We start from the raw sequence: 12,111 nt of genomic DNA, 5'->3' as shown, positions 1-12,111 counted from the left end.
GGACTGATACAATAAACCATGCGTAAAAACACTGTCCAAACTGGGTGCCCGTTTTTTTTTTTTTTTGTTTTTTTTTTAGTGTGCACATAGCCACATCCCCCGGGTGCCCTATTTAATAAGGAAAAGAACTGCAGCACTAAAAAGGATGTATTAGGGATCAATTGTGCATCCCTAGCGCATCCTTGCCGTCAGGCTCCCAGGAGATGACTGTGCACGGGTTAGAAGCGTCCTTTTTCCAAACCTGACTGCCATCAAGACTTTTATTTTTCCCCACCCTGATGCTGCCTTAATATATCGCGATGATATGAAGTAGGAGGAACCACAGAAAAGCAGTATTTTGGGGGTTTTTTGTGGCGGCTTGGAGTGTGAAAGCAGTGCCAGTTCTGGGGCTGGCGTTAAGTTGTTAAAAACATGTGCGTTGGGCTCACAGTGAATTTTTGCATTGGGGTAATAGCTAATAGCCTCATCTGCATGGCATTTTCATGTGATGAGCGCTATTTGCTATGCACTGGTTTGGATGTGAATCAAGCTGTGTGCCAGGCTGAGCGCATCGTATTGCACTGGGCCTCAAGTGCGCAAGCTAAATAGTGACCTAGCCACTAACGATTTAGAAGAATTAAAACTTGTGCTAACTCAGGGTTGAATGTATCTGCATGTTGGAAATGCAATGAAGGCAATGATAGTAACACCATTCAGAGGACTGCTGTGGTGCCAGCAGGAGGCGGTCAGAATTCACTCCTGCTAAGACTCTTGGGTTTTGGAGAGCAGGGCAAGCTTGGAGTCTGGTAGGAATTGACCTGAGGGCTGGTACTTATGGATTCACTTGTTTAGAGATTTACAGTTCCTATGTTAAGTGCCTATCGCTGAAAATCAATACTAGCATCTTCCTAACCCCCCCGCCTCAACTCTGCCTGCATAGCAGTCCATACTTCAGGAATCTTAACTTTGTTGCATTTTTTTTTTTTAATTCATAAATGCTTTTAAGCATAAAACTATGGACACCATCTTCTCAAATAAAACTTAAAATAGCATCAAAAAATAAACAAAAGTTAAGGGATTCAGCCCTAATCAAATTTCAGAGGCTAAGATAACATTAACCCTTTAGTGACTAGTCATTAATTGTGTTTTTATCATGGGCTTTACTGACTCAGCCCCCAAGGATTTTCAACTTGGAGCACAGCGTGCGATTAGAAAATGTGTGAGACAAGACTTCACGATACAAAAAAATGTTATTTTATTCCAGCAATTTCAAACCACTGTGAGGTCTCACAGCTTTGCAGAGTTGCTGTCTGTGCTACTGCAGGCGAACCAACTTTGACAATAATTAAGACTGGCAGCAAAGGGCGGGTGGGAATCCCAAGCATTTTCTTCTACAGTATCTACTTGGGCTTTGCCCTTTCTCCTTGATTGCTTGTTTTAAGGACAGACATCACTAAAAACATCTTATAACCTAGGGAGCAGCAGAAAGCATCCAAAACCTTTTCCAGTCTTCACTCAATAGAAAGCCTGAGAAACATGCCATCAAGCTAAAAGTTGTTTAAAACTTAACACTAACCTGGGAGAATTGCAACCGTAACTGTAATTCCTTTTATAAAATGATAAAATCACAGAAAATGTAGTTTTTTTCCTTTTAGTGAAGATTACCATGGAAATCCTAATGAGGGACTGAATACATATGCAACCATGCATCGTAATCCTGACTTTTTGCTCCAGCTAATTAGCAGCACTCTAAGGGTTTGCTGAAGCCGAACTAACTGGGCGAATAAAACAAAGGCCATTTTGGAATGGTATTCTCTTGTCAAGTAGCCTGTACTGCCAAGACTAAAGGTCTGTGGCACGAACACTGCAGCGTCCAAGCACTGCCTCCAGACTTCTAATTTTTTTTCCTAGTAATAAAAGGAGATACTCAAGGCAGAAGGGAAAAAATGGAATTTGTTTGTTTTCATAGTTAGGTAACTTTAAGCAGTAAGTGTGGTCTTCACTGGGTTGAATTTGCAAGTTAGGACATTTATGGCTCTTTTATTTTCATTTTCTGGTTTTCTCACTGAGATCTCTATCAGCTTTCTGAGCTCTCATTTGCTCCTTATATCTTAACACAGAGAATGGATCCTGAGCCATTTGCAGCCTTAACTTTTACCTCTTTTTTTAAAACTTCCTTTTGTCCTCTCTTTATAATCCCTCTTCATCCCCAGATGGCATGCCAAACGTGACAAGCTCCCTGGCAAAGGGCCTCCGAGATGAAGCCTCAGCATAACGCTTTGAGCAGTACGGGCTGCCCAGGAGCAGCAGATACCCCTCCCTTCCCAGAGCATGTCACCTTTGTAGTATACCCGAACCCAACTGATCCTGGAAAGCACATTTCAACTTGAGTTTTCCGAGCTATATTTGAACAATAGATACAGCTTCAACTTTTACGTCTTTAAATGCTCACCCACCTACTCTTTCAGTTCTGGATTCAGGCCATGAACTAAGGCTAAACTTGACATCTGGTTTGAATATCTCAACCTAGGTACATCGAGGTTCAAGTACTCCCATGCCTGCCAGCAGATGCCACTCCAGAGGAAGGCCAACTCCTCTCATCCAGTGACTGCAATGGCCACCCTGACAAGACTTCCAGCCTCAAAGACACATAGGGGCAGTAGTTGGCTTGGGACTCAAAATGCTAACACCCTGCTTGGTAGCAGCTGCTGAACCAGTGGGATGACCTCTTTTGATTTTAATGGTATTCAGAATTAAAGTGGTAAAATAACCCTAAAGTTAGTAACTTAAAACTACAATAATGGTATACACCACAGCACTGAAGACACCAAACAACCGAAGAATGATCCCACACTAATATGCTGCAGAGGTAACTTCCCGTTTCTCTAAAGCAGTGGTTCCCAAACCTATCCTGAACCAGCCAGTCCAGTTGTCAGGACAGCCACACTGAATACCCATGAGATAAGTCTGCATGCAACAGAGGCAGTAAGCACAAATATCTCATATGCATATTCATTGCAGATATACTGAAAACCTGACTGGCTAGGGTAATCCCCTTAGGACATATTAGGGAACCACTGCTCTAGAGAGAATGGCTTATGTTTGCATGGCTTCTCTTTCAGGCATTTCCTCACCAATTAAAAAAAAAAAAAAAAGCATCACCTATTTAAAAAGCAAACGATTATTCAGTAACCATTTTCCTTGTAAAGTGGCAAGACCTGAGCGGGAATGGCGCACAATTAATCAAATTAAAAATAGAACTGGGCCAGCAGCATGAAAATTCAACATAATCCAGCATACAGAAGCACAGCACTGCGGTGAACATGACACCTGTTGACATTTTAAGGAAAGCAGTTCCTAAATCTCCTCCTATGAAAACTAACAACTCCCCCAATGTAAAGTACAATGAAGCAAAGCCCAAACAAATAAAATATTTACCCTTAGCTAGCAATAGTACTCCAGAAAACAGTTTCATGGTTGCTTTTTATTTACATTTTCTTCATGCTTTATGCATTTATTTGTGACTTTGCTCATCTGCCTAAAATGCTTTGCTACTCTGGGGATCCTGCTGATCAAACCCTGTTCCTTTCCAGGGTCTGAACTACCAATATAGGTGTGAAAACTCAGGAAATTGTACCTTTGTGTCATGCCGGATTGCCGTGACAGGAGTAACTTCCTCTACTGCTTTTTTCTTCTTGTCGTCGTCGTCGTCCTCATCTTTCTCTTTCTCTTCTTCAGTCTTTTTCTCTGGAGTCACCGTCATTATCAAGTTGGTTTGAGAGATGCCCTTTGTCGTGTCGTACTGGCCAGTGCCAACCTCTGCGGCAGACACAGAATCCTTCATGTACATTTCATGGTTTTCACTCACTGATGCTAAAAGCAAAGATGATGGTTAAAAAATATATAAAACCAGTAACAATCTGGAATACTGTGTCCTTTGCAGGTTACTGCAAAGTTGCAGATAGCAAATTTCTGAAAAAGTCACAAAGAGCCTGAATGCTCCTAATCTACTCTCTTGCAGCATTTTATCTACAAGTAACTCCTTTCTTAAGGGATACATCCTGTACCTAACCCACCTACAATATTAATCATGCAATATGTTCTTGGCACCCAAAATTACATGTTTTCCCCACAAGCAGAATCTGTCCCTAAAATTCAAATTACCAAAATATTGCCTTCAGGAATTAAGTTTCTGGCATACTGTCTCATTTTTATTTTGGTCTTAGAATAAACTTAAAAAATGTCCTATAAATTAACCAATCACTGCAATAACCATGAACTAGAAACATTTACATTACATAAGAACGGCAGGCAACATGGGAGTGGGGGGTATGTGATTGAGAAAGACAGTGGACACATAGGTAATGTGCCTTATATTTATATTTTCTTATGTGAGCCAGTTGGTTCTTGTGTGTCAAACCAGTTATTGAATCTTTATTGGCCTGAACCAGAACAATTTCTGTTGTGCTAAAACCAAACTGAAACAAAAAAAAATGAACAGTTTAACTTCCTGCCTAAAATTTGTAAGAACCAACTTCTGTAAATTCAACTAGATTTCTGATCTTTCTAATTTTGATGGCAATTTTTTCAATAAAGACCACAGCAGACACGAGGCAATACTATCAAAACCTTTTGTCTCTGAAGAAAAGCACTTTACTTGGACCATTTGGTTTGCAATCTTAAGGAGGGGAAAAAAAAATACAAAAGCAGTTTATTGCTCTCCATCAGTTCTGATGAGGTTATCTACTAACCACAGTGAGGCTTTTGGAATTAACAGGGCCCAAAGGAATGTATGACAAGTAGAACTATAGTCCTGGGGGAGTTCTGCGCTACTGCGGAGCGCAGAATTGCCATTTTCTGCGCAGAAAATAGCAGAGGAGATCTCGGCATGCCGCGAACGGAGCGTGTGAAGACGAAGGCCCATGTGTGCCACGGGACGTGCTCCATTCACGGCGAAGATGAATGCCCTGGCGCGCTGTTCGCGGCAAAGATGGAAGGCTCCCATGTTCCGCGAACGGAGTGTGCTCCACTCGCGGCGAAGATAAAGGCCCTGGTGAGAATGTTTGTGTGAGAGAGGGGAGGGGAGGGTGAGAGAGAGCAGGAGGGTGAGAAAGAGAGAGAGCATGGAAGGTAAAGGGGTGGGGGGATGCTTGAGTGTGGGTTTCAGAGAGACGGAGCCTATATGAGGGGAGGGGTGTGGGGGAGGGGAGGGTGAGAGAGAGCAGGGGAGGTAAGAGAGCAGGGGGTGGGATGCTGGAGTGTGGGTTTCAGAGACGGAGCCTATATGAGGGGAGGGGTGTGGGGGAGGGGAGGGTGAGAGGGAGCAGGGGAGGTATGAGAGCAGGGGGTGGGATGCTTGAGTGTGGGTTTCAGAGAGAGGGAGCCTATATGAGGAGATTGTGAAGGAGTGTGTATGTGTGAGAGATATTGGGAGCTCATGTGTATGAAAAAGGGATCGTGTATACGTGAGGATGCTAGCCTGTGTATGTGAGACAGAGCCTGTGTGAAGGGGTGCATGAGAGAGACACATAGGTAGCCTGCGTGAGGATGTATGTGTGAGAGAGAAAGGGAGCTTGTGTGGGTGTGTATGCAAGAAAGAGGGCCCTGTATGAGGGGACGTGTGTGTGCAAGAGCGTGAGGAAGCCTGTATGAGGGTGTATGTATGTGTATTAGAGAGAGGGAGCATGTGTGTGAGAGAGGGAGAGATAGAGGGAGCCTGTGTGAAAGGGCAGAACTGAGAATGGGGTCAAACTCTAGGACTGGCAATAGAGTGGAAGGGGTTGAGTCTAGAAGTGGAGGGGAGAGATATTGGCAGGTGGAGGAGTTGGGGTCTGAGAGGGCAAAGTGGCCAGGGGAGTAGGGAGAGCGAGTGGAAGGGACACTCTTACGGTGAATTTCTAGGGAAATTCTGCTCAAAATACTTAAAATTCTGCAACTTTAATAACTTTTTTCTTATTAATTTAAAATGTAATTACTTAGACTGGCATGTAAATTGTGTTATTTTGACCAATATAAAAAGTTTCCAGAATTTTAAGTTTTTGTGCACAGAATTCCCCCAGGAGTAAACTAGCATTATTAACTCAGCAACTACTTGTTGGGGGTAGAGGGAGGGGGTGACTCCACTGTTCCCGCTCCCATGCCAGGCACCTCTACAACAATTTATAAAAAGGTCATGGCATGACATTCTTTCCATAAAACTGGTCATCACTGACAAAGCAGCCATTCATAAAAGAAAGACTATCTTTTTTTTAAATAACACTCCTCACAAAAGCATAAGTATATAAATCAATAATATTAAAACTGTTCAAATAAGTGATTTGTGAATCACAAGTTGGCTATATTTGAAGAAGTTGCCAGCTCTTGATTTATGGACAGAAAAGAAGCACCGTTAATTGGAAAAATGGCATTTCATAATTCAAGCTCTTAAGAAGAAGATGTGTAAACACTTCATGATGTCTAGTTTCCTTCTCTGGTACAGAAATCTGCCCATTATGACAACTTGTGATTATTAGAATGCATGTAATAAGTATATCAAACAGACATTTTTTCCTTGCAGGAAACTAACATAAGAGTATAAGAAATGCCTGCGAGGTCCCGATAAGACAGTTTTTGCCTCCTGCCAGCTTCCATAAGCTTTGGGGACAAGTTAGTCAGTCCTCTCAGCACCTTGGCCTGCACATCATGTGGGTGACCATCTTGTTTCTTGTCTGGTCATATATAATTTCCACTCTTCCAGTCAGCAGGCTACCAGAGCTTGGTTCTTATTTTCTGGCATTCAAATTGGAGTCCTGTTTCTAGAATTCATTTCGCTGCACTGACTCTAGGATATTCCTCACATCTCTGGATCCAGTTCATTTCATCTGCTCTTCCTGTTTTTAGTCCTGGTTCAAGCCCTGCTGTCACCAGTTCTGAGGGCTCAACCTGAAGGGAAGATGGCCATCGCAGGGATAAGGTTCCTCTGCTACCGTTCAAGTTAGAACCCATCTGACTCACCTTGCCAGCATATCGGTGACTCTAGCCTTGAGGTCAACCCCCGACAGACTATGCCATACTGAGTCATCATCATTTATTTATTAAAATGTGTTTCCAGCCAGGGAGTTCAAATCAAGTTACAAAGTTGGGTAATTAAATCTGGTACCGCTAGTAGGTCACTTTGGTTGGGTACTATAAAATCAGCACTCTCTCACCTCTCTCGTTGTTCTGTTTACAGTACTTTCAACAACCATGGGCTCCTTTAAACACCAGCTGTCTCAGCATTTGAAAATGAAGATAATTCACTGTTACAAAAGCAGGGGAAAACTATTAAAAAAACCCACCCAAATACTTCCAGCTAACAATTTCAGCTGTCAGCAACATTAAGAAGTAGAAGTTACAAGGAACTATTTAAGTCAAGGTAACAGACCAAGAAAACTCTGATAGAAGTGCCCGAAAACTGGTCAGATATTCAAAACAGAGCTTACAGATCACTGCAAATAACCTGCTGAAATGTTAAGCTGTCACTGCAGTACACAGTTGTTTACATAGCAATGATCTGCATGGGAGAAAACCTGAAACTTTTTTTAAATAAAGCGCTTTGGACAGATGAAATAAAAATTGAACTATCTGGCTGCAGCCACACAAGATACTTTAAGCTCCATTTCTTAATGTTTCTGCCAACTGAATTTGTGAGTTGTAAGTATTTAGAGATTTTTGATAGCTTTGCCCTGTGCTGTAAAAATGAATTGTCTTCATTTTCAAATGTTAAAACAGATGCTGCTTACAGAAGCCCAAAGGTTGTTGAAAGTAGATAGATCACAATCTGAGAGGTTGGAAAGGTCAGGGTGTTTATTAAACTGTGGATTGTTTTCAGCTGACGAACTGAAGGTCTAACGAGTCAATCCATTTTTTGGTCTTTATTCCAACTTTTTAAAAAGTAGTAATGAATGACTCAACTAAAGGGTGTCCAAACGTTTGTGCATGCCATATTAGTTGTTTTATTATTTTCAATATCTTTAAAAACAACAAATAAATAGTAATTTTGTATTAAAAATTGCACAAAGATGTCATTTAACTTTATAGTGAAATTGCACCAAAAAAGTACACCATAATCCCACATGATGATAATACAAAAAAGGAAATGGGACATGCTAACATTCACCAATTTAGTCAAAAGGAAATCACACACTGTGCTTAATATGCCATAAATTTGGTATTACAGCACTATAAATATTATTATCCATCTCAAACAATGATTTTTTTTTATAGAAGAAAAATTTTTTAGAAAATTAATTTTGTATTTACATCCAAACTTGTGTGTCACTCACTCTCAATACTTAAAACATCAAAAAGACTTATCTTAGAAGTCAAACAGGCCATCTTCAGCAACCCAAAGGAAGGTGTAGTCACATAGTAAGCTGTAGACCAATGAATTATTTACTTCAGTAAAGGTTCTATTGAAGTGAATAAGTCATTGGCGTACAGCTCACAGTGGGATTGATGTAATAAGCTGTGGCAGACTTGCTGCGGGATTTTGCACTTGGTATTACATGCATTTTTTCACACTAATCTTACATGTGTATGCAATAATGCAGTTAGCATGGAAAAAACACGTGCACAAATTCACTTAAAAAGCAGTGGCTGGTTTAGCGCAAGTCCATGCTAATGTCATGCAAAGGAGGCAATTAACTATTCATGGGAAATGCACAGAGCTGTGCTGGCATCAGTGCGGGTTTTTTAGCGCCTGCATCAGGGCAGGCGTTAAATATAAGTGCCTGTCTGGAGGTCAAAAAATTAAGTGGCAGAAGCCAGAAGAGAGATCAGAGAGGGAACAGGCACATGTCAGAAATACTGAATGCTTTTGTACCCCTTCCAAATCTCTGCTACATTTCCCACGCTCACTGGCATCCACCATTACAGCTCCCACACAGTCGGTGATGGATCATGAAGGGGCTAGACATTGCTCTACCCACCTTCAGTCCCACTCTCAGACCACAAATTCACTACTAACTTATGAAAGGAAAAGACTTTCAACCAAGAATCAATCATGAGTTATCACATTACTGTGGGTTTACGCATGGTTTTTTGCATGCATATCTGCTCGGATATTTGTTTTGCATGGATTTTCTTCCTGCATCTCATTTGCATGCCATCCCCTTATTACATACCATGGAGGTGCCTGCTTTTGCCACACATGCTATAAAATACATGCTGAAAAATAACACCAATTTCACTGTGGATCTTATTACATTGGCCCCTCAATAAACATAGCTTCTCTTGAATTTCTGAAAAGGACTTAACTGCTAGTTTTATTCTACCTACCCAGGTGATTTGGGGAAGGAGAATCCCCCTAACCACTGAAATTTGAACAAGACATTTATTCCCTATCAACCTACAACCCAAATCCTGTACCAAACTCAGAGCACTCCTTCACCTTTACGAATTGGCCTTCTCCATGCTCAATAAGCAAATACCAAATCTCATCCTCAACCTTCTTGAGGAACTCAAGCTCCACACCCTGTGTCATACTGAGACCTGAATAGGAGAGGGTGACACAATCACCCTTGCCCAACTCTGCCGTCTAGGATAGAAGAGGTGTTGCTATCCTCCAATCACACCTCTCCTTGAGATCTAGTCGCCTCCCAACAAACATGTAAAGCTGACTGCCTTGTCCTAAACTTCCAAGGCAATGAAGGATCTAAACTTGTCCTTATCTACCACTGGATAATCACTCTGATTCTTTTCTGAAGCTCTCTGAATTCCTATGTGACATAGCCACATCTCACAAATTACCATGCAGAAACCGCACCCAGAGGTAATACAGCTTCCTTTTGACACATCATGAAACTTTTCAGCCTGCCCAGCTATTTAAATACCCACGCACAAATTAAGTCCAGAAAGTGGCCATGTTTTTCATTCCACAAACATTAATATAGTTCCTAAATCTCACCGCATCCAGTCTCCTGGTCAGACCACTTCCTTGTCCAGCTTATCATCCCAATCTTATTTCATACCCATCTCACTCCCCTCCTAATATCACCTAACAGGAGCTTATCCTTCATTACAAGTGAACATATAAAAAAATCTCAACATACTGGTAAGTTTAACTACCTCAGACTCACCAGAACTCCTAATCCAGCAATGGAATGACATTCATTTCAGCTATTGATACCCTAGCCTCTTTCAAGCCCAGTCCCACCACACCTCCTAGAAAGTTCCCATGGTTCCATAAGGATCATTGCCTCAAATAGCAATTCAGTCAACTGAAATGAGCATGGCAGAAACACAAAACAGACAAAAAAACCTGCATACCTGCAAGGGACACTCCAAACAATGCAAAGCAACCATTCAATATGCCAGAAAAGACAATTTCCAAACAACTAGAGCTATCTATGAAGCATCTGTTCAAAGTTTGAACTAGTAAGAAAAATTTCCAATACAGAACCTAGAACATGCAGTTCTACAGGAGACCACACAACTTAAGACTTTGCAGAATTCTTCTTGGATAAATCTAAAATATACGCTCTTCCTTTGATGCGACTCCCCCTACCACTAACAAATAGCCCAATCCCATGTTTGATATATTTGCCTCAAGGTCTACCTATCAGTAGGCCACTGTCTGACTTCAGAATAATCACTCCCCGAGAAACTAAAAAAAGCCACCAAAGAACGAGTCAATCCATGAGCCTTTTAGTCCCAATTCTCCCCAGACTTACCTGCAATCTGAAACAGGTCCTTGCTCTATAGCTGTCCTCCATAATCAAAACTGTTTTATGTCAAGGCTCCCTACCAAACTCACTAAAAAAGGTGATCATCAAGCCTATCCTAAAGAAACCAGGCTCTGATCCAACAATAATCAACCATTACTGCCTAGTTTCCAGCCTCCCCTTTTTATCCAAACTACTAGAACATTGGTTTACTTCCAACTTCTTGACTACCCTGAAGAGAATATCCTGAATCCTCACCAATTCAGCTTCAGGAAAGGTCAAGGAACTGAATTAGTCCTAGTGAACATCACCAATAGAATACTTCTTAATGTAGATCAAGGAGACAACTATCCTAGTTTTATTAGATCTTTTTGCCTTTAACATAGTCAACCACCTTCTGCTGATCCTGCACTTAATACTGGCATTGAAGGCACTGGCCTCATAATTTGAGCTTTTTCTGACAGAACTCAAACTCTTAGGCCAAAAAAGCATCCATCCCTAAAAACTTTAATTGTGGAGTGTCTCAGGGCTCTCTGTTCTCTTCCCTACCCTCTTTAATGTATACATTTAACCAATCTGTGACCCTATCCAGTCCTTCAACATTGAATGTCACCTATTTGTGGATCTTTCAATGGCACCCAATAAATTATGAGGGATTCCTACCAGAATTCAATAAACCACACTCAAACCCCTCTTGAAATGTTTTACCACCACAATTTATATAATATTAATTGCCCCAATACTGGTGAAACATTTAAGCTGGCATTCAAAAAAAATTTTTTTTATAGTCACAAAAATTTTTTTTGATAAGAAGAGGAACGTTTCATATATTGGTATCGTAAACCCCCATCGGGTGATACAGTTATATTATAATCATAAACGGACCTCCTCCATCCATATTTTTAAGCGTGTGAAAACACCAAGTGATCAAATCAAAGGCATGGCAGTTCATCTAGGCCTTTCCCCAATCTTTTTGCTAGTGGTAGGAATACATAGTAACAAAGCTATAACAGCAGAAAAAGACTAATTGGTCCATCCAGTCTGCCTAGCAAGGTTCTTATAGCTGTAACTGCTGTTCCATGCAGGTTACCCCCATGCCTTTATTTATTTATTTAGTGGGTTTTTTTTTTATACCGGCATTCACGATAGGCATCACATCATGCCGGTTTACATTTAACAAGGGGTGGAAAAAATGAGAAAATACAATAAAACTTTAACAAGTGTGGAGCTAAAAATGTTGCAGTTACAATAAAACAGGGATGTACACAACTGGGAGCAGAAAAAGAAAAAGGCGATAGGATTTTAACAGAAAGAGCAATTATTTACAATGTTATGGAACTTACGATGTAATTGTTTACAGTGTAATGGTAAAGTCTGATAGTAAATTGATGGTGAGTTAGATGTAGTAATATTTACATTCAAAATTAAGAAACTATCAAACCCAAAACAA

At 40.9% G+C, this 12,111-nt stretch overlaps 1 protein-coding gene across 17 annotated transcripts in view; it reads right to left on the bottom strand.

Moving 5' to 3' along the window:
• Positions 1–12,111, bottom strand: part of EPB41L3 (erythrocyte membrane protein band 4.1 like 3) — a 459,693-nt gene that overhangs the window by 41,861 nt on the left and 405,721 nt on the right. For 15 of the 17 annotated variants that reach the window (XM_029591046.1, XM_029591039.1, XM_029591042.1 and 12 more), the window contains exon 12: positions 3,617–3,852. In XM_029591046.1, coding sequence (XP_029446906.1) covers positions 3,617–3,852 — 236 coding nt within the window. The remainder of the gene's footprint in view (positions 1–3,616; positions 3,853–12,111) is intronic. The other 2 variants (XM_029591057.1, XM_029591044.1) reach the window with 1 other exon arrangement.

This window comes from Rhinatrema bivittatum, chromosome 2 (assembly GCF_901001135.1).
Source record: "Rhinatrema bivittatum chromosome 2, aRhiBiv1.1, whole genome shotgun sequence".
Taxonomy (NCBI): Eukaryota; Metazoa; Chordata; class Amphibia; order Gymnophiona; family Rhinatrematidae; genus Rhinatrema; species Rhinatrema bivittatum.
This window is presented reverse-complemented; position numbering and strand designations above follow the sequence as displayed.